Genomic DNA, 25,074 nt, shown 5'->3' with positions numbered 1-25,074 from the left:
GATTATTAATAACTTTGTACACTTTAATTATTGATTTCAATGCATTCCTATTCTTTTGATTTTTTATTTGGTTTTGGGGATTTATTATTTTGATAGCTTTGATTGTTATTAATTCATTGTGAGATATTTAAAAAAACAGTAAATTAAGAGAATCTAATAATGAAAAGAGAGAGTCAATTAGTAGAAAATTAGACTCACTTTATAGGTAGCAATCAGAACATTTAAAATTAGGAGAACATTGTACAAGAAGAAGCGTAGGAATACAATACTCCTGTAATGAGGTGTGTTCAAGATCAAGCCTCATTGCAATAAAGAAATACAATAAATTAACCTTAAATTTCTAACATTCGAAGCAGCATTAAAGAAATAAGTACCTCACCTTTTTAGGTTTAGAGAGAGCGTAAATCTACTTTTTCTAGATAGTTTTAAGAATAAATACAATCTGCCGCTGCAGTGGCTACTATGAGATAGGAAGAAGAGGATAAAATTAATAGCAAGCACGAAGACTTGAATGATGAAGTCAATGAATAAGCTGAGGAGTAGTTTGAAGTTAGCCAGAAAATAATTTAATACTTAAAAAATGCTTCTTTTTCGATATTTAATTTGATCACTAATTAGGTGTAGCAATTTTAAAATAAAGATATGGAAACTAAATATATACAAACTAGGCTAGAGAATACTTTTGATAGCTTTATCTGTATTTAGTCCTGTTTAATTTTAAGTTATCTTGCTTTATTTATAATTAACATTTCAAAAGGTGAGTTTAGTAATTAGGCGAACTCTACTTAGTAAAATTCTTCTTCACAACCTGGTAACTCTTTATAATATAAATTTCATAACTCTCTCATTGAAGTTATATGGCAATTAATCATAGCAATATTGAATTTGGGATTAATTTGTATCAGCAAAAGCGATAAGCTTACTGTAAGAGGTATTCTTATTCTATGTTAACTGGCTGAATTGGTTAACTTAGATAGATTATTATTTGGAGATATTAACGATTATTTATATGACAGTTTTACTAACACTTCTTCCTCTAATTCTGCCACAAATGACTCATGTTCTCTTGAGTCATCTGATAATTTGGATACATATATGGAATTAAGATATGAATTAATCAAATCTTTTGTTATCATGATTGGTTGCTTTTTGTTTATTAAAAATATGGTTGGCTGGAATTTCAGATTGCTTTTTAGTTTAATGCTCACTTGCACTTTTGGTATTATCTTATATCACGAAAACTCATTTTGGTTATTTTTGACTTCTCTGATTATTTTAACTATTGTATTTAATTACTACTATTATTACGAAGAGAAGAAGAGTAGAATTATGTTTGCTGAGATCTACTCTCACTAAGACTAGAATTCTCCAAGTCTCTACAACATGATCCACGAGTAGATATCTTCTGGCTTAATTGTCGTAGCTCGCAACTATTCTGAAGGTAGTAACGAGCTACTTTAACTAAAATTTGCTAATAAAATATCTATTGAACAGCTCTAATGCAGTAATGAGAGTAATATATTACAAAAATTTAAAGAAATTTCAGTTAAATCAGAAATGAATAAGTCTGTGGGAGATAATAAAAGCTAAGGAGACACGTCTTCGTTTGACCTAAACTCGAAAGACAATAAGGATGATTAATTAGAGAATTAGAAAGGAGATACAAAGCGAAATTCTAGTAATAATTCTAACTAAACGTTGTATGATAAGTTAGTTCAATATATTGAAGATATTCTCAAAGCTCAGTAAGAGCAACAAAAGTAGCTAAATGAATAAAATAATATGATGAGTATCCATTCTATAAAGAATCAGAAACATTAAGTTTATCAGCCTAGCATCATTAATAAATTAAAGACTGATTAAAGTAAGAAAACAAACAGCATGATTTAACTAGGCAAATCAACTTAGCGAATTTAGAAGAGATAAAATAGCTCAACACCTTTTAACAGTAAAAATAAGATTTAAACTCCTAATAATCATAGTACCTTAATTAAGGCTAATTATAGCAGCAATCTGATTTAAGCAAGTAATTTGAAATAAATTTAATCAGAAATTTCTATCAAACAGAAGAATTTTTCAAATCTTTAAGAATAAAACCAAAAAACTAATTAAAATATATCAAATATTAAGATAGAAAATAACCCAGATTTAAAGCTTAAAAAAAAGACCAGTTTTATTAATATAAATGCAGTTGTCAGTTCATATACTCCTTAAAATGCAGCTTTTAATGGTGCTTCTCCTATCCGTGGAGGAAATATTGGAAAGTCAACTCCAAGTGGGGATGAGGCTTACTACGATTCTTAAAACAGAGGAAGTAGCAATACTAAAATTAAAATTTTATAAAGTGCCTTTTCAAATAATAATTCTCCTGATCGCAGAAAAGCTGCAGATAAAAAAAACGAAAAAAGTTCATTTGGATAACTTATTTATGGAGTGCTAAAGTCAAGTAATTAAGACAGCCAATAAAAAAGCGAATTAAATCAATAAGTGTTGAAAGAGCAGATTTCAAATTAGAAAGAGAAGCCCTCAAGCAAGAATAGGATAAGTTCGACTCCAAAATAATCAAAATATCATTAAAAAGTTAAAGACAATCAATTTGAAGATGAAAGTTGCAACATCAGAGATGAATAAATGTAATCAATTGATTAAAATATTAAGACTGTGCATTTGGGATCTAACAATACTTGTAAATTACGTAAAACGAATAATAAGGAAAGAAATAATTCGAAATAAAATGAAGATGATGAAAATGAATCCCAAGAAAGCAGTAGTAGCAGCAGCAGCAGCTGTAAGAGCGAAGAAAATGCAACAAAAGACAAAAATATGTTTGCAAATAGTACAATTTAAGTACAATTACCGACTTCCGAAATTAGTTTTCAGCAATTTGATTTTAAAATAAATTTAATTGAATGGGATAATTCACCTGCTCTTATAATATTGGTTACTGAGACAACAGAAAAACTTGTTAATGAAAAACTTAGAGAGTTAGAAATGTACAAAGAAGAATTGCTTTATACAATGCAGCATATTTCTCGTACTCCTTTAAATAGCATCATCAATCTCTCAGATATTATGTTAAATGAATATTCGAGGCAGTATCGAATAACAAGCAGTTAAAGATAGATTATGAATATCCACTCTATTTTGTAAAGCAATAATTAAATTGCAAATAATGCAAATAATCATCAGCAAATCAATGCTGTTTCTATTAACAATAATAATACAAACATAAATAGCAACTAATATTTAAGACAAGCAAGTACAAATTCTTAAATTAATATAGTATTGAATAACTAAAATAATAACACTCCAAGTGTAATTAATAATTATCCCAGCTTAAATTAACATTTTTCTAGTGTAAATCCTTAATAATAATTAGAGAGTTAATAGCAAAATAATTTAAATCAGCCCTTAAATAATTTCATAAGCAATCCTAACTCTAACAGCCCTTAAAAAATAGCTACATAATTAACAAATAATAATGCTAACGCTATATTTTCACTTCAAGAGTAGTAGCTTAACGAATTAGAATCTGTTGTACAGAACCTGCATATCATTAAAAATAATGGATTAATACTGCTACATACTATAAATACTGTGACAGATTTGTCATATTTTTAGACAAATTAGGGTAAACTTAATATTGATCCTGAAAGTTTCAGCTTACAAAATGTAATAGAAGAAATTTATGATCTTTACCTTCATTAAATTTAAGAAAAGAAACTCACATTTTAATTCTATATCCCACAAAATTTAGATAATGTTTTCTCTGATAAAAAACGTGTTTTGCAGGTTTTATTTGAAATAATTGGGAATGCAATAAAATATACTAATAATGGATTTATTTAAGTCAAGATTAAGGAGTAAGAAAAAGGGTTGATTTGGGTTAAAGTTTAAGATAGTGGTTAAGGTATGTCCGAAAGCTAAAAGCACAGTCTATTTAGCAATAAACTTATTTAGTATTATAGCAGAGAAAGAGATTTTAGTAAAAAAAATAGTGCAGGCTTAGGTCTTGATTTCTCTAGAAAAGTTGTAGGCATCCTTGGTCCTTTTCATGAAATATTTATCAAATCCTCTGAGGGAGTAGGGAGCGCCTTTAAGTTTTTACTCTACAGTGATTACAAAATAAAAAATAAAGTAGATATACATGAATTAAAGTAGCGCTTATAAAAGTTGTAGATTTAAAATGAGCTCGGAGGAGGAATATTCACACCAGATATTTTGCATCCCTAAAAAAATGAAATAAATTTTTTTTCTTAAAATAATCAAACAGCAAATATAAGTTAGTAGGCTCATGCTCAAAGCAGCAATTAAATGCTAATGAAGAAAATAAATGAAAATTAGCAGCATCCTCAGTCAACGTTTCAAAAACACATTAAAAGAGGATCTAATAATTTGGTTCAAAATTAAATACCAAATACAAATAACAGTAGGATTTATGATATCAATGATTTTAACGGGGCTGTATCAGATGTAGTTGAAGGTGAATTTCAATCAAATAACAAAATTGTTTAAAACACTACAAAAAAAGATATAGAAAATTAGACATAAAATTTTAATGGCTTCAATGGAGATAAATCGAATCTCTCCTACCTTAAATATTCTTAACCTAAAATGGAAAAATATATGTCTTTAGAATATGATACTAATTAGAAATATAGATTTCCTTAATCTGCTTAACTAAATCAGGTATCTACATTTGATCATGAAGGTGCTCTTTCCTCTGCAATTGGTGGAGGATTAAACAACAAAAAGAAAAAAAAGAATTAGAGTAAAGGCTAACATTTAAATTCTCAACATGCTTTACAGGTTCAGCAGCAAAGAATAGGATAAATAATATCTGATAATAAAAAAATGATAAGCGATTAAAGGATACCATGTATTGATATTAATGAAGATATTGAATAAAAATATAATGGTGGGGAGGGAGATATGGATTCAAATCTTAAATCATTGAATTTGAATAAAGGATATAAATAAAATCACAGCTAAGACTCTCAGAATAAATCGCATAAAATAGACTAGAATAATTATTCGACTAGAAATATTGACGATTCTACAGCTTAAAACTAGAATTCAAATAATTTAAATTTTAACATGCACCATAGATAATCTTTTGTTACACCTTTCAATCACGAAATAAAAGAATAAGATAATATTGTCTAAGTTCATATCAATTCCTACTTTTAAAATATTCATGAGTCTCCCCATATTTAATCACAAAGATTAAATCATTCGCAAAATGTTTCTGATGATTCTTGTATCACAGTTGGAGCTATAAATAATTTTCTTCATCAATCACAATCAGTAGATTAAAGTGGTCAGTTTCCAAAACGTGTTTACAATTCGACTTCAACTAAACCTAATAATTTAAAATAATTAGGTCCTTCCATATTTATGCAGAGATTTCCTTAGAATTAAGAACATCAGTAAAATTAGTAATAATACTTTAATTTACATCTTTAAAAGCCTAACTTGTTTAACTTTAATACAATCTCTCACTAAAGGATAGAAATTAATTAAGTAGTTAATAAAAATAATGTGGTTGATGATTTCGAAAATTAAGAACCTCCTCCTGAATAATCTTTATTAGAACACGGTTCACCAGGTATATAAAATAAGCACGAGAGTATTTATATAGATTAAATTAGCCCTCATCCAAAACTTGGATATAAAGTCTAGTCCTTAATTTAATAATAATAATAACAATAACAACAAATATTGCAGCAGTAATCTCCTTAAAATAATCAGCAGTAAGTTTCTCAGATTTAATAATATCAGCCAAGTTCTCCATTTAAGAGAGTGAAACTAGAAAGAAAAGAAACTAAAAACTCTACTTTAATATGTCAAACACTTAAAATAGATGATTATGATTCAATGCTTTACCATACATTTCCAGAAAAAAGCTATGTGCTTGGTGTTGATGATAACATTTTTAACTTAAATATTTTAGAAATGGTGTTTAAAAAGTGCAGCAATGTCATTTTTCATAAAGCTGGTAATGGTGAAGAAGCACTTTAGAAAGTAAAAGAATTAAAAAATAGCTAAAATGCTTACTACAAAGTCTTCTTATTGGATATTTAAATGCCTGTAATTATTCAATTAATTTTCAATTATCTTTTTATTCAATTAATTTTTAATTATTTTTTTTTTAAATTAAATTTAGATTATGGATGGATATAAAACGCATAGCGAGTTAAAAAAACTAATGAAAAAAAAGTTTATTGAGCATAGTCCTGTATTTGCTGTTACAGCTTTTGCAAACGAAAAATAAATATGTATATAGTAAGGTATGGAAGGCTTTATTGAAAAGCCAATTAACATGAAATTATTAATCAATCTAATGTTTGATTATTTTGTTAAAAATATAAGAAATAATAATTCTTGATAGCATAGATTGAATGATTTCTAAAATTTAATTAATTAACCTATATAATAACTAAGCAATTTCTTAAAAAATGAACCATATTTTTAAAAAGCCAATAAGTCAGTCAATATTTTAAAATAATAAGAATTCAATAAAACACCGTTTGATATAAAAGCTAATTCATATTTATAAAAAAACTCATAAATAAATATAAAAATTTTATTTTATCTCATTCAAAAAATACTAATTGTCAAAAGAAAAATGAAATTATTATCCTCAATTAAATAAATATGTATAAAATTAAATAAATTGATAGCAAATTGTTTTTAATCTAAAAATAGATTTTTCCAAAATTCAATATTTATTAAAAATAAAAAATAATTAACAAAAATAAATAAATAAATAAATAAATAAATAATTAATACTTAAATTATAGTCATTTTAAATTATCTTTCTTGTCTTTAGCCTCTATATTCAAAAGTATATATTGCACTAATTTAATATAACTTATCACTTTTTATGAATATTTTTATATCTAACAATAATTTTTAAATATACTTATTTAAAACATTTAACACTATTTTATCATTCAGAATTTTCCTTTAAACATACACATACACACCTATGTTTTGGTATTTAAGATAAAATGAAAATCAAAATTGTTAATTTTAATTACTCTTTTACTCTTCAATAAGAAATAATATATTTAAATTTTAGAATTAGTTTATTTAATAAATTTAAAATTTTTTTAAAGTATCAGCAGTAATGCTTTAATTTTATTTAATAGTTAAATAATAATTATTAGACTAATTTTATTTATAAAATCGAAAAATATTTTTATTATGTAAATTCCTAAGAAAATGTATATATATATAAATACATATTGTTTTATTTGTAAGATTAATATGTTATTAACTTTGAAAATTAATTAAATTATAATAAATATATTTTTTAACTTCAAATAAACTTATAGAAAGTATTTTCATCTTCTTATTATTTAGATTGTGGAGTTTACTGTGTTTTAATGTTCTTCTTCATTAAATTAGAGCTAATTAAACCATCTTTCCAGTATTTAACTAAATACTTATTATCATTCTCATCAATTTCAATTCCTCCTCCATGCTTTTTATCATCCTCAAATGTACCATCATAGTATTTTATTTTACCTTTTTTATAGTAGATTACTCCATGACCATGTTTTTTACCCTCTTTAAAGTTTCCTTAATACTCATGCTTATTTTCTACCTTTTCTATCCCATACTTAGATCTTTTATTATACTCGTATTCTCCATTAAATTCAATACCTTTAATTTTATCGCAATAAACTCCAACACCATGCTTTAGACCCTCATTGAATACTCCTATATTTTATTAAAAAAATTTTAGTGAGTCTAAACTAACTATCCATAAAAGTTTTACCTTCGAAGTAACCTTTTTTTCCACCATCATATAAAATCTTTCCAAAACCATGATATAAATCTAGCGAAAAGTCACCTTCATAAATATCTCCATTTCTCATATAAAGCGTTCCTTTGCCATGCTTCTTGTAACTATCATCTGATTCATCAAAAAACACTTCTCCAACATATTTAATTTTATCATCAGTGTAATACAAAGTTCCATAAATCATAGAATTATCAACAAACTTTCCTTCTAGAACTAATCTGTTATTACTATAAAGTCTACCGTAATCCCAATACTTGCCATTCAAAAGACCACCTTTATAGCAATCTCCAGTAGGGAAAGTTAAAACAGTTTAATAAATTAAACTTTTTTATGCACTTCCATTTACTTAAATTTCTGTATCATAAAAAGACAATTTTCCATCTATAGGATCCCAGTTAGATAAACCACCTTTTTAATAAAATAGTAGATAAATAAATAAACTCAAAAAGAAGCAATCCAACTATTATTTAGTTTTGTATTTTCTCTTTATTTATATAATATAGCTCAATAAATGTCTAGAAATATTTATTAAGAATTCAATCATTCATTTTTTAAAAAGTCTAAAATAAATTTATTAAATTTAATACAATTTACTCCAACAATAAACATCATTTAAAAAATTATAATAAAATAATTATAAATTAATTAATTAAAAAAAAATAATTTATTTAGATAAACATGATAAAATTATTAATTTTTTTAATATCAGATTGATTAAATAGAAAGAGAAAATATAAATATTCAAAAAATAATTAATAAAAATAATTAATAGTTAATAATAGTGAAATACTATCAATTGATTAAAAAAATAGCTGAGAGAAATTTTAATAAATAAATAATACCATTATATTTACAGCCTTCAAGTAAATGCTATACAACATGCCAACTATTTGATAGAGATTTGATCAAATCTAACATGCTTAAAATTTTTTCTTCTTGCTACAGGCTAGATGCAGAAACGATTCCTTGGGTTGGTATTTCTTCAAATATAGAATATGTCATAATTGAATAATCAAATAAAAAGGCTTTAGCTTGTTAACCATGGATATAAAGTGTTTTATTCTCAGTAATGAATAATAAAGGACTAGTCTTATTATTTATTGAAGGTGTGCAATTGCTTCCTAGAAAATCACAAGAAATCCAATTGCCAAAGAAATCCAAGAATTTTTTAGTTGAATTAAAAAGACCATTAATCTACTGTATAACTTTATTTAGTTGCTACTATTCCTTGAATAGCTCTTATTTATCCTTTGTATCATCAATAAATGTTTTTGTAGCATCTGATCTTGGCATTCTTGTAGATTCTTCAAAACCTAAAACTGAAGTTTTTTTTGTAAACTAGTTCAACAAAAATCCACTGTGAGGCAAACCGAAATTTCCAAAATATCCTTAGAAGACTCTATCATCTTACATGAGCATTTTACCTTCCCCTGTAAGAATTTCTTTTAAGCTAGTTTCATCTTGTTTCTTTAATTTTAAATATATTTTATAATACTTTTAAAATAATTAAATTATTACTTTTGGTTTACTATTAATATGATATTCTGTTTTATAAGGAGTGAAGTAATAAGATTTATTTCCTTATTTAAGAAGAACTGAACCTCCAGGAATAAAATAAAATTAAGAAGAACTATTAAATTCATTACTTGCCTCAAAATCGTTTTCTTTTATTGAATCTAAAATGTAGTTCTTTGGAAATGATCCTATTTTTTTAATTGCTGAGATAGGTCTATTTTCTTTGTTTTTAAAGTATTAAGAATCACTTTATTCCCCACCATTTAATTTAGAATTAAACTCGCTATTTTAACTATTTTAAGGTGTAGGTGTTTCAGAAAATATTAAATCAGGATGTGATTTTCTTTATGACATATCGATTAATTGCTTTTAAGGCTATCCATTTTCTTAGATAAATACTTTGTCATTCTAATTTTAATTAAGGGTATTTTTTTCTTGCTCTTTGGAGAAACTCTCATTATTGTCTTCTTTTATTGTATTTAACTACTAGCTTTATTCTTTTCTTCCCTCTTGTTCTTCTGATTTATTTTTAGCTTATTAAACAGAATCTTAGTTTAAACTGCTCTATTTAAAGTATTTATCTATTATATTTTTAAAACAGTTAACTATTTTATTCAATTAAACAAAAAGTGAATAACCACTTTACAAAAATTACATTTATTTTTTATTTTTAAAAATTATTAAACTCTTGAATAATAAAAAAATTATTAAATTCTCATTAAAAATGATCAAGTTATAAATTAAAAAAATAACAAATTTTACAAAAATATTAATTTTTTTAAATAAAAAATTATAATTTACAAAAAATTGATTTATTTATTTAGTTATTTTGATGTTACTCAATAATATATTTTTAAAATAGCTATTGAAAATAGAAATAATTTAAAGATTAAAATTACCTTCCTGTTTTTGCCCTTCTTATTTTGTACAATATTAGATTCTTTTTAATGATTTAATTTTGGTTGAAACACTGTCAATGTTATAGAGAGTAAAAATACCTTCAGGATTTGATTTTTTTATAAATTCATGAATTTCTAAGAGTAATTCAAGAGCACTTGGTCTTGAGACAGCTTCGTATCTCAAACATTTTCTAATTATGCTTTCTAAAAGCCATCTAAACTCATAACTCATGCTAGAGACTTCAAAATACCTACCAGGTTGATTAGATTCTTCGTTTTAATGTTCTTTTTAATCTTACTAATTTTTAGTGTTTTTCTCAGATTTAATATTAAATTATGCAAATAAATCATCTAGGTATTCCTATGTCTTGAATTTGTTCACATCCTAAAGATATTTATCAACTTATTTTTAGGAATTAGTTTCATTAACTATGCTTTTTCCGTAAAATAAATACAGTAGGAGACTACCAATGCCCCAAATATCACATTTAGATAGTTATTACTGAGGTCCTTCTTCTAAAAGCAGTTCATGAGGGATTGTATTCCAATCTAGCTAAAAGCTTCCATCCACTAAAACTAAGAAATTTGGAGTTTTTATAAATCCTTCATTGTCAACTAGGAGAATATTTTTGCCAAAGAAGGAAATATATCCATAAAGCTCGCTATTATGAAGTGAAACACACAGAGAAACTATTTAGAAAAGCCCAGATATTTCTTTAATTAGTTTACCACTTAGCTATTCGTCTATGTTATAATCAGATAATTTATTTTAACAAAGCTCTTCGAAAGTGCACAAGTAAGGCTCAGTTAATATGGAAGAGTCTTAATGTGAAATAGCATAAATATTTAAAAAATAAGGAGAAACATTAAATGCTAAATTCAAGAAATTAGTATCGCCATTATCTTCAAAAAGGTATTTAGATTTAACAACCCACTTTGAAAATATTTAATTATTAATTGTAAAATGTCCTAATTATCTTTTAACATCTCTTTCATCGGAATGCATAATAATTTCATCTTAATTCAGTCTTGGAGGTAGATTTTGAACAAGTCTTCCTTCAAATTAATAATTCCCATTATTCAAAAAGTTTTATTTTATCAATGGAAGGTTGTTATTTTTTTCTTTTTTTACATCTCCATCTTCAGTAGACTATTACTACTGTTTAGTTTAACTTTCTTCGTTACGATTTTCTTTATTTTTGCGATATTATTTTAATCAGCTATTTAAAATGATAGAAAAAATTACTTTAATTAAATGATTAATTATCTTCATAAGGTTTGACTAAAGTTAGAGGCCACATCATTGTTGGGTTTGAAAAATCGCTAAGAATTTTACAAAATCTTTGGTTTTACCTTAGAATTCCTGATTTATTTTCATCGAAATAGCTTCTATTATACTCTTTTTCAGATCTAAAAAATATTTTAAATGACATACATACAAATAAAGAAAATACTTAAATAAAATTGAGTTTCCTAGAGTGTGAGCTATGAGATAATCACGTCTTGTTTCGTGGTCAGTGTTTATATTATGAATTATATTATAGAATCGCTGATGTTCTTTTTCTAGGAAAATTCTAATGTCTTAAATTTCTATTTAAAAAAATATATTTTAGCTAAACTTCTTTAAAATTAATTTTACAAATGTTAAGTGTATTAGAAATTAATTAGTCCCAAGGAATTGGTTAAGTTTTTTCTGCTTTTTCAGCTGATGGTTTATTTTAAAAAGTTGATTAGTAATCGCTTTAAATTTTCATGGTTGAGTTTTAGCTTTTACTAGATAGGTGACTACTTTCTTGTCTGAGTAAAGAACTTCCTTTCATTTAATTAGAAATACTACCCTTTACATTAGAATTCTTAGAAGCTCCTACAATAACTTATTGAGCAAAATTATTTTTTGATTATTTTATCTCATCTTTTGATTGCTTAATGAAGAAAAAAGTGATAAATTCATACATATAAGCTGGCTTTAAATTATTTAATATGTAGTTGTAAATCTTTATTGCTGCAGATTCTTATTGCTAAAAATAAAGTCCTTTTTATACAAGCTTACCAATCAAAAAAAGCTTAAAAATTAAGCTCAAATCTTAGCTTGAGCTTGAACTTTTGTTCAAAATTTAAAAGGCTGTCAATGCTGCTAGATATTTGCTCTGTTTTTATAGCATATTAGAAAGGATATAGCAGAACTATATTTTACTTCCTATTTAAGTTGATGTTTTAAAGTTTCTATTTATTAAATCTATTGCTTCTTTATGCTGATTAAGTTTCATTAATATGTATGATTTTTGTACATTTAAGTTAGTGTTCATAATTAATGCTTATGCTTAGCTAAATTCTTAAGTCAAACATAATAAACTATATAAAATTGTTGAACTTTATCGATGACCAAGACAGAACAATATTTGATAGCATTTTAATGCAGATTTTATGTCTTAATCTTGGATAAGCACTTTTTCTCCGAGAGTAATCAATGCATTTTAAAAATTATCCTATTTATATTCAATTAAATATTCAATGAAAATATATTCTTTAATTTAAATTTGTTAAAATGTTATCTTAAATTTAATTTTAATTTTAAAGAAAAATACTTTTTAATTAATTTTGTAAAATTGAAAAAGTTTTAAATTTTCTTATTAGTAAAGGGGGGTATGTAGGATTTTAGAACAAAACCAATAATATTTCTATTTATGGTAATTTATAGGGAAGAAAAATGGAGTTCCTTTTATTTAACTTTACTCCCCCCCTTAATTAAGAATCAAATAATTGATAAAATACCTAATTAAATTAGATATAAATTAAAATAAATATTTAAAGTGATAGAAATCATTTTTATTAATTTTAAAATTACCTCAAAAGCGAAATATCTCCATTAATCTTCTTCATATTTAGAGAGAGGAACTCCTTATTTAATCTTATCATAGAGCTAGTTCCATGCTTCTAAGCGATGCTATTCAAAATTAATTTTTGGTGCAACTTGATAGAGGGTTTGCTATTGTTAGTAATTGATTTCATCCTCTCTATCTGCATAAAATAAATAATCTTGATGAGACTTCTCATAAGAGTATTCATCAAGGTCTGATTCGGTTTATATTCTATCAACAATAGCTCCTTCATCTTCATTTACTTCGACTGCATTTTTCATGGCGGAGTTATTTATGCAAGTTCTGATGTTTTTAATTTGCTATATAAACTATTTTTTTAGAAAATCGTTAGACTATCTTTCTTTAACCCCAAGTTATTTTAAAACATTTGGCAAGGAACAATCTAACTCAGAAATAATTTCTTTTAACAAATCGATTCTTCCTTATGCATCTATGAGAGTTGTAAAATCATATTTATTATCTCCTTCTCTTTTTACTTAAGCAAACCTTATAAATGATTGAATATAAGCAGCAAAATTTTAATCTGGATTAAAATTTTAGGTATTGTTATAATAATTTTAAACATTATTTAAATCTAACTAATTGTTATTTGAAATATTTTCAGCTTCATAGTGAGTCATCGGAAGAGGTGTTTGTTATCCACTATTTAACTATGAAGACTTCATTTAACTTATTTAGCTTAAATTAGAAATTTTATTACTATCATTTTTTGATTTTGGAATACTCCTTTATATAATACCCTATTTCATTACTAAAGAGTAGACTAAATCTGAATATGAAGGAAAGCAGTCAACAAATGCTAAAATGAGTTATAGTGGTTATAGTTTTAGGAAAACTGAAAGACCATCAAATGATTAGTCAAATCCCTACTACAAAAACAATCTTAAAGAAAGGAAAATTAATTCTTCTAGGAGCATTTCTTGGATCATCTCTATGCCTCGAAGATTCATGCTAAGGGGATTTTCAACAACTGACTCATGCCAATCTTTATCAACTGTTTCATTTAGAATCGCATATATAGTCTAAAGCTATCTGGAATCTCTCATATTTTATTTCAAATAAGTTAATGCCAACTCTCTTTCTTCATGAGTTGGGTATATTTTTTCTATGAAATCTGATGAAGATGTCCATGCGACAGATTAAATATTTTTCTGTTACATAAAATTTTCAATTCCCATTTTTCCATTATATTTTGGATAGCAATCATCTACAAAAGCAATTTATGCAAATGGAGTTTAATCATTATTCACTATAAATACATAACCTTAATTGATAACAAGAGAAATATTTATTTCTTCCTAAGTTTCCCCCTAGGTTAAATTTTTAACTAACTAACTGTTTTCTATTGCGCTTTGATTATGAGACTAATCTATTCTCTAAGCAATAGGTGAGCTTTCCCTTTTTTCAAAGCTCTCTTGATCCATAACGAATTAAATATTATTTATTTTTTTTGATAAATCTACTTAAAAAAAGAAAGAATGATATTTGTTTATTTGTATAAAAAGTTAAACACCAATCTATTTATTTTATTGAAAATAAATGATATTTTTCTTTTGAAAATCGATTTACTCAAAATCAAAAAAGTTGAATGAAATTTATTAAATGATATTTTAGTCAGTTTTAAAATTTAAAGATAGATCTACATCAAAAAACAATTAAAATTTATAAGTTATAATTTTAAATCGATTCTAATTACAAAAGTGCTAAAATATTTTTCATAAAAATCATATTTTACTATTCCTGCTAAGAAATTTAATTAATTTAAAGAAAACGATTTTGTTAATAAATAAATATATAATTTCTTCTGCTTTAATGAAAACCGTTTAAATATTTTTAAATTTTATTATCTAAAAATACTCTAATTATCTGATTTAAATTAAATGTAAAATTTTGAAATAGTGTAATAAAAATAATTTTATTTAATTATCAATATTTATTTTTATGATAATGATGATGTTTTATGTTATGAATTGAAAATTTATTTAAAAAAGATATTTAATAAATAAATAATAGAAAAATATTATTTACTGTAGAGTAATTTTTGAGAACAAAATTCATTTAAATAATGTAAAATCTAATTTATTTTAATGATTTTTACATATTCATATTTAAAATTAATATTAGATACTATTTTTAATTATATTTTTGAATGATAAATTTTGTTTTTTTATTTTAAATCATATTGAAAACAAAATATTGTGAAGCTATTTAGAATAAACAAAATTGATTTATACATTAGTTAACAATAACAAACATAATGGAGATATTAACAGAAAGGTTAATTAGACTTTTAGAGGATCAGCTAATCTAAATAAAATATTTAAGATTAAGAATTTAAATAAATTTTGAAAAGGTTTTGTTATTTTGTTTGAATGTAAGCATTTATTATCTTCGGATATAAAATTTAGAGGAGCATTTTCCTATTAAGTCTTTTAATTTTAGCTTAAATACAATTATTTTCTCAGAATAACTTGAAAGAGCTAGTTTTATATCTACCTTGCTTATCTTTGTTTCTAAGCTTAGTGTTATTAGCTATTAATTTGGTTAAAGTAAAACATATAAATAAAATCTTCTTCATAATAATAATATAATAAATCTATACTTTTAATTAAATCTTTAGGTTGAGGAGTAGCTCTGGATAATTCTAAACTGAGTTCTTCTCTTTATTATTGAAGGGAAAGAAGTACATTAGAACCTTCCTTTTCAAGATCTAACTTCATAATGCTTTCGAGTTCTAATTTTTAATAAAAAGGTAAATTCATTAGTGTACAACACAATTAATTATGAGTAAGAAATATATTATTAAAATATTTAAAACAAATTTAATTCAAAAGTAAATTTTTTAATTTATTTTTTTGGATTTAAATCATAAATAAATTATTACCAGCCTTAGTAAGACCAGTGGCATTAATGAGAGCTTCTAATTCGCTTTCTTCATCAATAGTTTATTCGTTTCCGACGATTTTAAGAACTTCTTCAGAGTAATCACCGTGCTTGATGAAGTATTAGATTTCTCTTTCAGTAGCTTCTGCGTCGAAACCGTATGTTGTGAGGCAATCTCTGAGTAATTAAATTTCATCAACATTTAATGCTTAGAGGGGAACAGGATGAGGAGTATTTTCATACATAACAATTTTCTCATCTCCACGAGCATCCTTCTAAACTGCATAACGTTAGCCAAGTCCAGAAACATATTTATTTAAATCGTTAACGAAGTCTTCGTTAGAAATAGGAATAGAGTTTTCATCAAGCTCAGGAATCTTGCTTCTATCAAAGACCTTTGTGGGATATTTGAGTTATTTCATCATGTAAATAGTTTCTTCAGGGGTTTCTTCTAACATTGTGGATAATTCTTACACTCTTTTGTTAGGTAAAACATCAGCAATTGAGGTGTAGTACTTGAGCATTTCAAATTATTCATCAGAAAGAAGAATCTTATTAAAAACTTCTCCTTAATTTTGAGTGACGAATTAATTACCATCAGAATCACATGTTTTCTTTCCTCCTTCGACAAATATTTTATTCTTCATGGCCTCACTATATTCACCATCATATAATCTTTACATTTCATCTACGTATCTCAAATACTTTTTATATCTTTTTAAAAATAAATTAATTCAATATAAATTGCTTCATTCCATTTTTAAATAGCTAAATAAATATAATTTTTTATTGAGAATATGATTGAAAAATAGTAATAAAAGCTTTAAAAATTTCTAGATTCTTTTTAAATAAAACTAGTTAACTTGAAATGTTAATTAAAGAATTGATTTGAAATGAAAATAAAGATATTTATGAGCTTTATTTATTTCACAAAAAATGGTCAAAAAAAACTTTAATTCTCATTCAAAGTATAAAAATGATAAATTGAAATAATGAATTGCTTAATTGATAGATTGAATTAGAAAAATATAGATATTTTTAATACCTTTTTTATTGGATGTAATCATTATAAGGAGCATAATATTAATCGGCTTCTTCTTCTTTAGGTTCCTTGATATCAGGAACATCATCGACTCCTGCCTTATCTGCGATAACCTTCTTCTTGTAATTACGTCCGAAAACAAACTTTTTCTCAAGCATTTCTTTACTTTCTTCTAGCCATTTTTCTCTAATTTGTTATTCCTTCATGTATTCTTTTTATTTGAGCTTGTATTCTTTTAATTGTTGTTGATAGTAATTTTCTTCAACTTTTTAGATTGTTTCTTTGTCTGCTTCGATGTAAGGATGTGTGATCTTATTGATATCGCTGTACATAACCTTTGCTTTGTATAAATTAAGAAGTTCTTCTTCATCTTTTCTGACTTCTTCCAAAGTTTGCAAATTCTTCTTTTAATTTTCTTAGAATTAGGAAGCAAGTTAATTGAGATCATCTTAGGTAACTCTAGAGTTGAAGTCTCTACCAAGCTTGTCTGATTTTAAGTGTAATTAATGTTCAACTCCGTACTTAGTTTTTCCAATAATTTCATTTTCAAGTTATTTACTAAGCTCTTAAGTGAATTGCTAACTGTTGGCTTATTCAAGTAATTTTTCTCTCATTTCCTAATGAGTTTGAGCTAAAACTTTTTCTTCTTCAGTCTTAACGAGACTTTATTCATTAAACTTAATCTTAAAGTCACCTTTAATTTGTTTAATTTCCTTGAAGCTATTTTTAATTAAATTAATAAATAAATAAAAATTATATTTTTTCCATTTTGTAATTACACAGAAGTTTGATGAATAGTATCGCAGTGGTAATGTTCAATAGACTTTTTAAGAGTAACTTCATAGTTTCTTAAATTGTTCAAAGCATGAAAGGCAATTTGAGCTTATTGAGTGCATGCGTATGTTACAAATAAATATTATTTATTCTAATATTATGTTCTCAAATCATTTTCAATACTTTATATAATTTTTTTTTATTCCTCAGAGGCATTCTTCATTCTATATTCCTCAGGAACACGAGATTCAGAATCCCAGCTGTAAAGCACAATTCTAGGAATGAGCTATCTCTTAGCAAGTTATTATTGTCTTTCTTTTTCTAATTCAATTTCATCCTTAACTTCATGAACTTTCTTAGCGTCTCTCACTTTAATTTAATTTTAATTTAAATCAATTTAAAAGTTTTTAAACATTAAATTATTATAAAATCATATTAAACAGATTTTATTGATTTAATTAATAAATTAGGGATGAATTTTTATCAATTTTAACAAAAAATTGCTGTTGTAAAATTTTTTTGTGTTTCTTAAAAATAGCTATTTTAATTTTAATTTATCAAATAATTTTAAATATTATCATAAAAAACAGCAACTATATTATATTAGATTTATTATGTTAATTTTTATGGATAGAAACCAAAGTGAGGTATTTATTATAGCTGTTTATCTTGATTGAATTTAATAATTTATTAAGATAATTCTTTTTAATAAATTTAAAAATTACTAAGTTCGGTGTTAGGATTGAAGGGAGGATATTCGGTGATGCTTGGAGCACCGTCAGAGAAATCAGTGATTTCATAAATTACGGAATCATCTCCTTCCTTAATGGTTTTCTTGAGATATTCAATAACTTGTTCAGTTGTAGGTAACTTAGAGTGGACAGGATCTTCTACAATTTCGAAATGCATGACACTACCAAAGCTGGAGAATAAGTTCAACATGTCCTTAAATAAATTAGAAAAAAATTTAATTTAAAATAATTCTAGTAGAAAATAATTAAAAAGCAAGAAGAATTAGATTTGTTGATAATTTAAAGGTTAGGTGCACATTTGATAAGATATGTTAGATTTTTAAATTAAGATTTAAAAATTAAATTAGTGAAAAATAAATAGCTGACTTGCTAGGGCTTAATAAATTTTAGAAAAAAAAAGAATAAGAGCGAAACGTAGAGATTTTTTGATTTTAATTTTTTATATTTTTACAATTAAAAAGATATCTTGTGTTTATTTGGATTTGTTAGCTCTATCTAAATTTAGTTATAAATTTTTAATTAAATTATCTGCTCACTCACTCACTAACAAAACTATGTTCATATCTACACTTTCTTTATACGATTGTATATGTTTTTTCCATTCTACTTATTTAGTTTATTAAATCCCACTTATTTTATCCAATTGTTTATTGACTTGCTATGCTAATGAAAAAAAAAAATTAATGCCTTACATTGATATATTCATTTTTTTTAAATCCTGTAACAAGAAGAGTACGGTTGGTAGAATGTTCTCTTCTAGAATCTTCAAAAGTAGTAGCGTAAATGGGTCTTTTTTCTATTGTGTATTAGAGAGCATTTACTTTTTGCTTATATTCAGCTGCCTCCTTGGGTGAAGAGAAGGTCAAAACTACGTATGCAGGTAGAGATAATATGTCTTCACCAATTACGCTGCTTGTAAAATTTCCTTTGAATTCATTATTTAAAAGATTTGTGATATCTGATTCATCGCATGTTAAAGGGAATCCGAAAAGACAAACTTAGTTGTCATTAAGCTCAGAGACATACTCATCAGCAATGTATTCATCCAACAAAAGAGAGAAATGGGAGTCTTTAGGGACTACATATTTATGAGTTTCCTTTGGATCTACTGAAATGTAGGTTGTTTGCTATAATTGCTTGATCAAATCGCCATTCTTTGAATAATTCTCAAATTTATTAACATCTTGTAAATTTTTAGGGAATAACTCGAATTCACCAACTGCAACACCATCCTTGTGACCATCGTATTCGACGGCAAAACGTAAATTGAGAATCTTTTCATAATTTTTTCCATAAACTTCCTTTAGTTCCTAAATGAGTTCTTCTTTAATTGCAGACTAGCTGTAATTAGCTTCAACTATCTTTTTTAAGGTTTATTAAGTCTCTTTAAATCTGTCAATACCAACAAAACTATTAGAAAATCTTTCGAAAATCTCAGCCTTTTATTCGAAAGTCAATCCTGATTCAGGCTCTGTGGAGACCTTTTGATCAGAAGAGAAGCTTACACGTAGTATATTCTTGGAAGTTAAATTGATCTTAATGCTTTTTCCTAAATTGTGAACAACTCTTAACATTTTTCAAACTTTTATAAATTAACTATTTATGCTTTGAATTCTCTACTCCTAATTAATTATGGATGAATTGATCTCTTTTTGTATCGAACTATAGTGGCTTAAGCTATATTTAAAAATAAATAATTATTTTTTGTAAGGCTATATTTTCTTCTTAATTCTCTAGAAAATCAGTCTATGTCTATCCTCATCTAATAAGGATGACTTAGAGAGATCATCTACAGAGCTATTTTGTTCCTAAAATTGTTTAATATTCAATTAATTGATGCTTATACGTACCTTTATATTCTTTTTATTTGCTTTGCACTTGCTTGATATTTGTTTTCTTATTTCTTTTTATACTTTTTTTTTTTATTAATGAAATTTGTCAATATCTAAATTCCTTTCAAATCATGCTATGCGAGCTTGTTTGTACTCTCTCTTTTTTCTTTCCTCTTTGGCACTTTTTCATTCTGTGATATCTTAAATTTTGTATTTAACACATTCTTTTTGTATTCATATTTTATAAATTATTCATTTTTTATTTGCGAATGAATGCATAATATTAACAAAAGTCTTTCATTATGGCATTCAAAATGAATACAAATAACATCTACTCTTTCCTTACTTCAAAAAATAAGAATAAAAAAATATATTATCATTAAACAAAATTTTTTATAATTATACTTTAAAAAATATTAGAGGTAAAAAAAGCAATCATAATTATTATATATATTTTTTATCAAATATATCAAGTATTGGTAGTAATTTACTTCCTTAATTATTATATTCAAAATGTATATCTAATATTTTTTATTTTAAATCAAACAAACTAATCGAAATAAAATTATTTTTTTTAATTTTAATTAAAAAAGTTAATTTTAAATTGTTTTTAAATCCTATATAATCCGTAAATATTATTAATAATTAAATAAACAACAATTTATGATAATTTAGTTCAATTTTTTGTAAATAATATATATATTTAAAAATAAATCTTTGAATTTAAATTAATTTTAAAAACGAGTTTGAATTTTTCTTAAATTATTTTAAGTGAATTTAACAGCAAACAAAGTTAAATTAGTTTTATGTATTTATTTATTTATATATATAGATTAACAATAAATAAATGACACATTAATATTATTAAATAATGATAAATTTAATATTAGACAATAAGATCATTATGTAAAAACAAATTTTATAATTCTATAATTAATATTTGCTCAAAAATATCTACAGAATAAAAAATTATTAATAGGTTGATTCAAATAAATTTACTACAGAAGATAAAAAAATTTTTTAACAGTTTTTAAACACACAATATAAATTTAGATATTTTAAAGTTTATTTATTCAACATAAATGTTTAGATTAGCTCAAAAATGTTGACTAAAAGTCAGATTAAAACATTATAGCTTCATAAAAAAATTTACTGTGTTATTTTTAGTAATTTTAAACAAGTAATATTACTATTTTGAATTGCTCATAATATATATTTTTACAGATTTATTTGAGTGGGCATAACTTTTATAGAAATTTATATTTTATTGACTTAAACATTTAAAATCATAGATTCACTCCTTTTTAATTAACTCCTTTATTTAAATTTTCAGTAAAATTTATTATTTAATAAAGGTTATAAAGTTATTCTTTTATTATAATAAACATACTTAAATTACTAGCGTATTATTAAAATAGATAATGATAATGAATAAATATATAGATAATGGAGAGCCATCTTCCATGTTTAACTCGCCTTTATAGTCTTCTAATAGAAATATTAACGATTCCAACTCTTATGATTAAGATGCTATTGAAAATGAGTATGACAATAAATCTAACTAAAGGTAATATTTTACAATAAAAGATAATAAATCATAATAACTACATGAAGGAGATTAAGGATTATCAGAAAATAGCTTTCAAATGAATATGTATTGCTCGGTATAGGAATTAAAAAACTAAAGTACTAACAATTAATCTTTAGTAAATGACAATAATTAAGAAATTAAAGTCTAGTGTTTGAATTATTCATTGGAAAGTAAGTCTAACGATGACCAGTAGAAATAAATTATGAGAAATGATTTACAAATATTTTAAAGTAATACTGACAATAAAAATTAATCAAAATAGGTTTCTTAGTCAATAATCAATGAGAGCTAGCTTTAGTAAGTAAACAGCAATTAAAATTCCCAAAAAAATACTATTTAACTAAATGAGAATGAAAATGAAAATGATAATTGGGAACAAAAATAAAAAATAGAAAGTAGAAGTAATTAAATTTGGTTTAACGAAGAGCTTATTTATGAAAAAGATAATAAATGTTTAAGCAAAAAAATGACGCTTGCTTTTAATAAATAAAATATTTTCGAAAATAATTTCTAAAAGGCTGCTAACATAATAAATAAGCTGTTAAATAATTCCATAAACAGAGTGATGAGAATCAAGTAGCATGTTTAAAACTTTGTGAAATTCTTAAAGCTGAGAAAAAGTAACAAGGACATAAATGAATTAAATGAGAAAGATTTTATTTTGATTAATGATTTAAGCTATTTTTACAAAAAGTAAATTAAAAGCAAAAAAAATAACTAGCTTTATAAATGCTTAAACTACATTTTTATGTTCACTAAAATCATTCCTATATTTTTGCCTACTGACACAGCCAGAGTTATTTGGGATTTGAGCTAGGTCGCATTTACATATCTCTACCTATATATTTATTCTATTTTCATATTTTTTGATTAAGAAAATCCTGATTCTTAATTCATCATAAGAATTTCTTCATGTGCTTTCTTTTTATTTTTAATAGACTTTTTAATAAGTTTAAATACAGCTTACTTTGATAGAGATAGCATCATAACCAAAAGGAAATTGATTGCTAGGTATTATATTTTTTCTACTAAATTTGTAACAGACTAAGTGAGTCTTTTTGTTTTGGCAATCAAAATTTTATATTAAGAATCATTTATTTACAATCCTAATCATAATTTGTTTTAATATGGCTTAAACATTCTTCTTTTCCTAAAACTAAACGGTTTGTCTTCAAAACAGCAGCGATTTCACTATGTCTTTGTTTTAAAAGAATATTAAAAGCATTTAATCAGACTTTTTAATTAATTGGCTAGTGTTATTACAGCTGCTCATATAGGTAAAAAAAATTTTATTTACATTTTAGATTTTATATTTTATTATTATGAAATAGCTGCTATTGGATGGTATTTTGTTTCTTTATAAGAAAAAATTAGTGGCTATCCTAATAACTGGCTTGATAAAGCAGGAATTTCTTCAAATTTATATTATGAGAAATACATTTACTCGATTTACTGGTCTATCACAACAATGACCACAGGTAAATAAATACATATTTTCTAATAACATTAAAATGGTTAAAAAAAAATTGATTATATATAGTTGGATATGGAGATATAGCTGCTACAAATTATGTTGAAGCTCTTTATATAGCTATTATAATGATAATATTCAGTTGCATATTTGCTTATTCGATTAATAACATTGGAATTATATTGTAAGAAATAGAGAAATCATCTAAATAACTCAATGACAATTTATCTACTATATAAAGGTATTAATTAATTAATTACTCTCAAATCATAGATTATCTAAAATAGTCTTAATTCAAAATATGTAGGTATCTCCATAGGAAAAAAGTGAGTATTTCATTAAAAAGTAGAGTGAGACACTATTTATCTTTTCTAGAATCTGAATAAAAAGACAGAGATAAAAAGGCAGAAGATCAAATTATGTCAATTCTTTCAAATAAGCTTAGAGAGGAAATAGCTATTGAAATTAATACTAAAATTCTAAACGAATATCAAATTTTTAGCTCTAATTTTTCATAATCAACTTTAAACAAGCTCATATTTAAAATGGAAGAAGTTTTAGTTAGTCCAAATGAGATTATTTTTACAGATGAAGAATATGAAGATTTATCAATTTATTTTATATAAAATGGGATTATTGAAATAAATTAGAAGAATTTAGTTAAGCAGGGAAAGATGAATGCTATTTAAACACTTTCAGATAATCAAATGTTTGGAGAGTTGTCTTTCTTTTCTGGAACTTAAAGAAAAGCTTCAGCAAGGAGTGTAAATCTATCAACTCTTTATAAAATTAAAAGGGAAGATTTTATCTAAACAATCAAGGAAAATAACGAGGACTTTGAACGATTTAAGATGATACAAGAATAAATTATCTTTTAAAATGATTTGTCTGTTCTTCATAGTGAGTGCTATAATTGTAAACAAATTGGCCATGTAGCAAGGGATTGCCACAAAACTCATCAGTATTTCGATAAGCAGTTTATTGCTTTAAAGCAAAATTTTTCTTAGTTTTAGGAAAGGTTTCATAAAGAGAGATGCAGTCTTAAGCAGAGAGCTTAGTAAATATATTTATTTTTTTATTATTTTAATCTTAAAAATTTATAAATCAAAGCCATTTTGTGAAGAATAATAAGAACTTGAAAATATAATTAAAGGAAAGACTTGAAAATTTAAATAGTTATATTTTCAAAATGTTTAATAGTTATGAAGATTTTTAAGATTCAGAATTTAGTAGCTCTGAAGATTAAGAAAATGAAAATGACGATGATTGTAGCTCAGGTTCATAAGTTTTATCAGAAGAATAAAGTCAAATAAAAAATGTTTAAAAATCATTAAAAACAATTAAGATTAGCAAAAGAAAAACTCTTGCAAACAAACAAAGTAATAAAGAAAAAGAATAATAAAACAGCTAAGAATTCAAAGTTTATTCATAAAATTCAAATTTTGTGTATGAAGTTAAAGAAACAAAAGTAAATAATTCTAAAATTACAACAAGTTCCTAAGCTAAAACTTAATCTGATGATAATTGTAATAACAATAGTAGTAATTTAGATCAAAATAATATTGTTTCTTAATCTAATGTTTAGCAATTAGATTAATTAAATAAAGTTGTTGACAAAAACGA

At 24.6% G+C, this 25,074-nt stretch overlaps 4 protein-coding genes across 4 annotated transcripts; 2 read left to right on the top strand and 2 right to left on the bottom strand. All coding sequences in view use genetic code 6, as the record gives it.

The window, feature by feature from the left end:
* Positions 1-111: 111 nt before the first annotated feature.
* On the top strand, positions 112-6,388 carry TTHERM_00550830 (ATPase, histidine kinase-, DNA gyrase B; the record flags this gene model as incomplete). Its single annotated transcript, XM_001009174.2, has 2 exons — positions 112-6,090; positions 6,167-6,388. The coding sequence occupies exons 1-2, from the start codon at positions 160-162 to the stop codon at positions 6,386-6,388; spliced, it is 6,153 nt and encodes a 2,050-aa protein (XP_001009174.2). The 5' UTR covers positions 112-159.
* Positions 6,389-7,324: 936 nt separating this feature from the next.
* On the bottom strand, positions 7,325-14,530 carry TTHERM_00550820 (MORN motif protein; the record flags this gene model as incomplete). Its single annotated transcript, XM_001009173.2, has 9 exons — positions 7,325-7,728; positions 7,787-8,221; positions 8,656-9,280; positions 9,332-9,909; positions 10,228-11,418; positions 11,474-11,637; positions 11,682-11,817; positions 11,867-12,713; positions 13,073-14,530. The coding sequence occupies 9 exons, from the start codon at positions 14,528-14,530 to the stop codon at positions 7,325-7,327; spliced, it is 5,838 nt and encodes a 1,945-aa protein (XP_001009173.2).
* Positions 14,531-15,567: 1,037 nt separating this feature from the next.
* TTHERM_00550810 (hypothetical protein) lies at positions 15,568-20,131 on the bottom strand (the record flags this gene model as incomplete). The annotated part of the gene is made up of 7 exons (XM_001009172.1): positions 15,568-15,638; positions 15,709-15,840; positions 15,991-16,703; positions 17,035-17,751; positions 17,811-18,174; positions 18,531-18,750; positions 19,250-20,131. The coding sequence occupies 7 exons, from the start codon at positions 20,129-20,131 to the stop codon at positions 15,568-15,570; spliced, it is 3,099 nt and encodes a 1,032-aa protein (XP_001009172.1).
* A 1,721-nt stretch (positions 20,132-21,852) lies between these two features.
* On the top strand, positions 21,853-22,850 carry TTHERM_000550775 (cation channel family protein; the record flags this gene model as incomplete). The annotated part of the gene is made up of 2 exons (XM_012795925.1): positions 21,853-22,673; positions 22,772-22,850. 2 exons carry the CDS (start codon positions 21,853-21,855, stop codon positions 22,848-22,850), a joined length of 900 nt encoding a protein of 299 aa, XP_012651379.1.
* Positions 22,851-25,074: the final 2,224 nt, after the last annotated feature.

Source organism: Tetrahymena thermophila (genome assembly GCF_000189635.1).
Source record: "Tetrahymena thermophila SB210 genomic scaffold scf_8254786, whole genome shotgun sequence".
Lineage (NCBI taxonomy): Eukaryota > Ciliophora > Oligohymenophorea > Hymenostomatida > Tetrahymenidae > Tetrahymena > Tetrahymena thermophila.
This window is presented reverse-complemented; position numbering and strand designations above follow the sequence as displayed.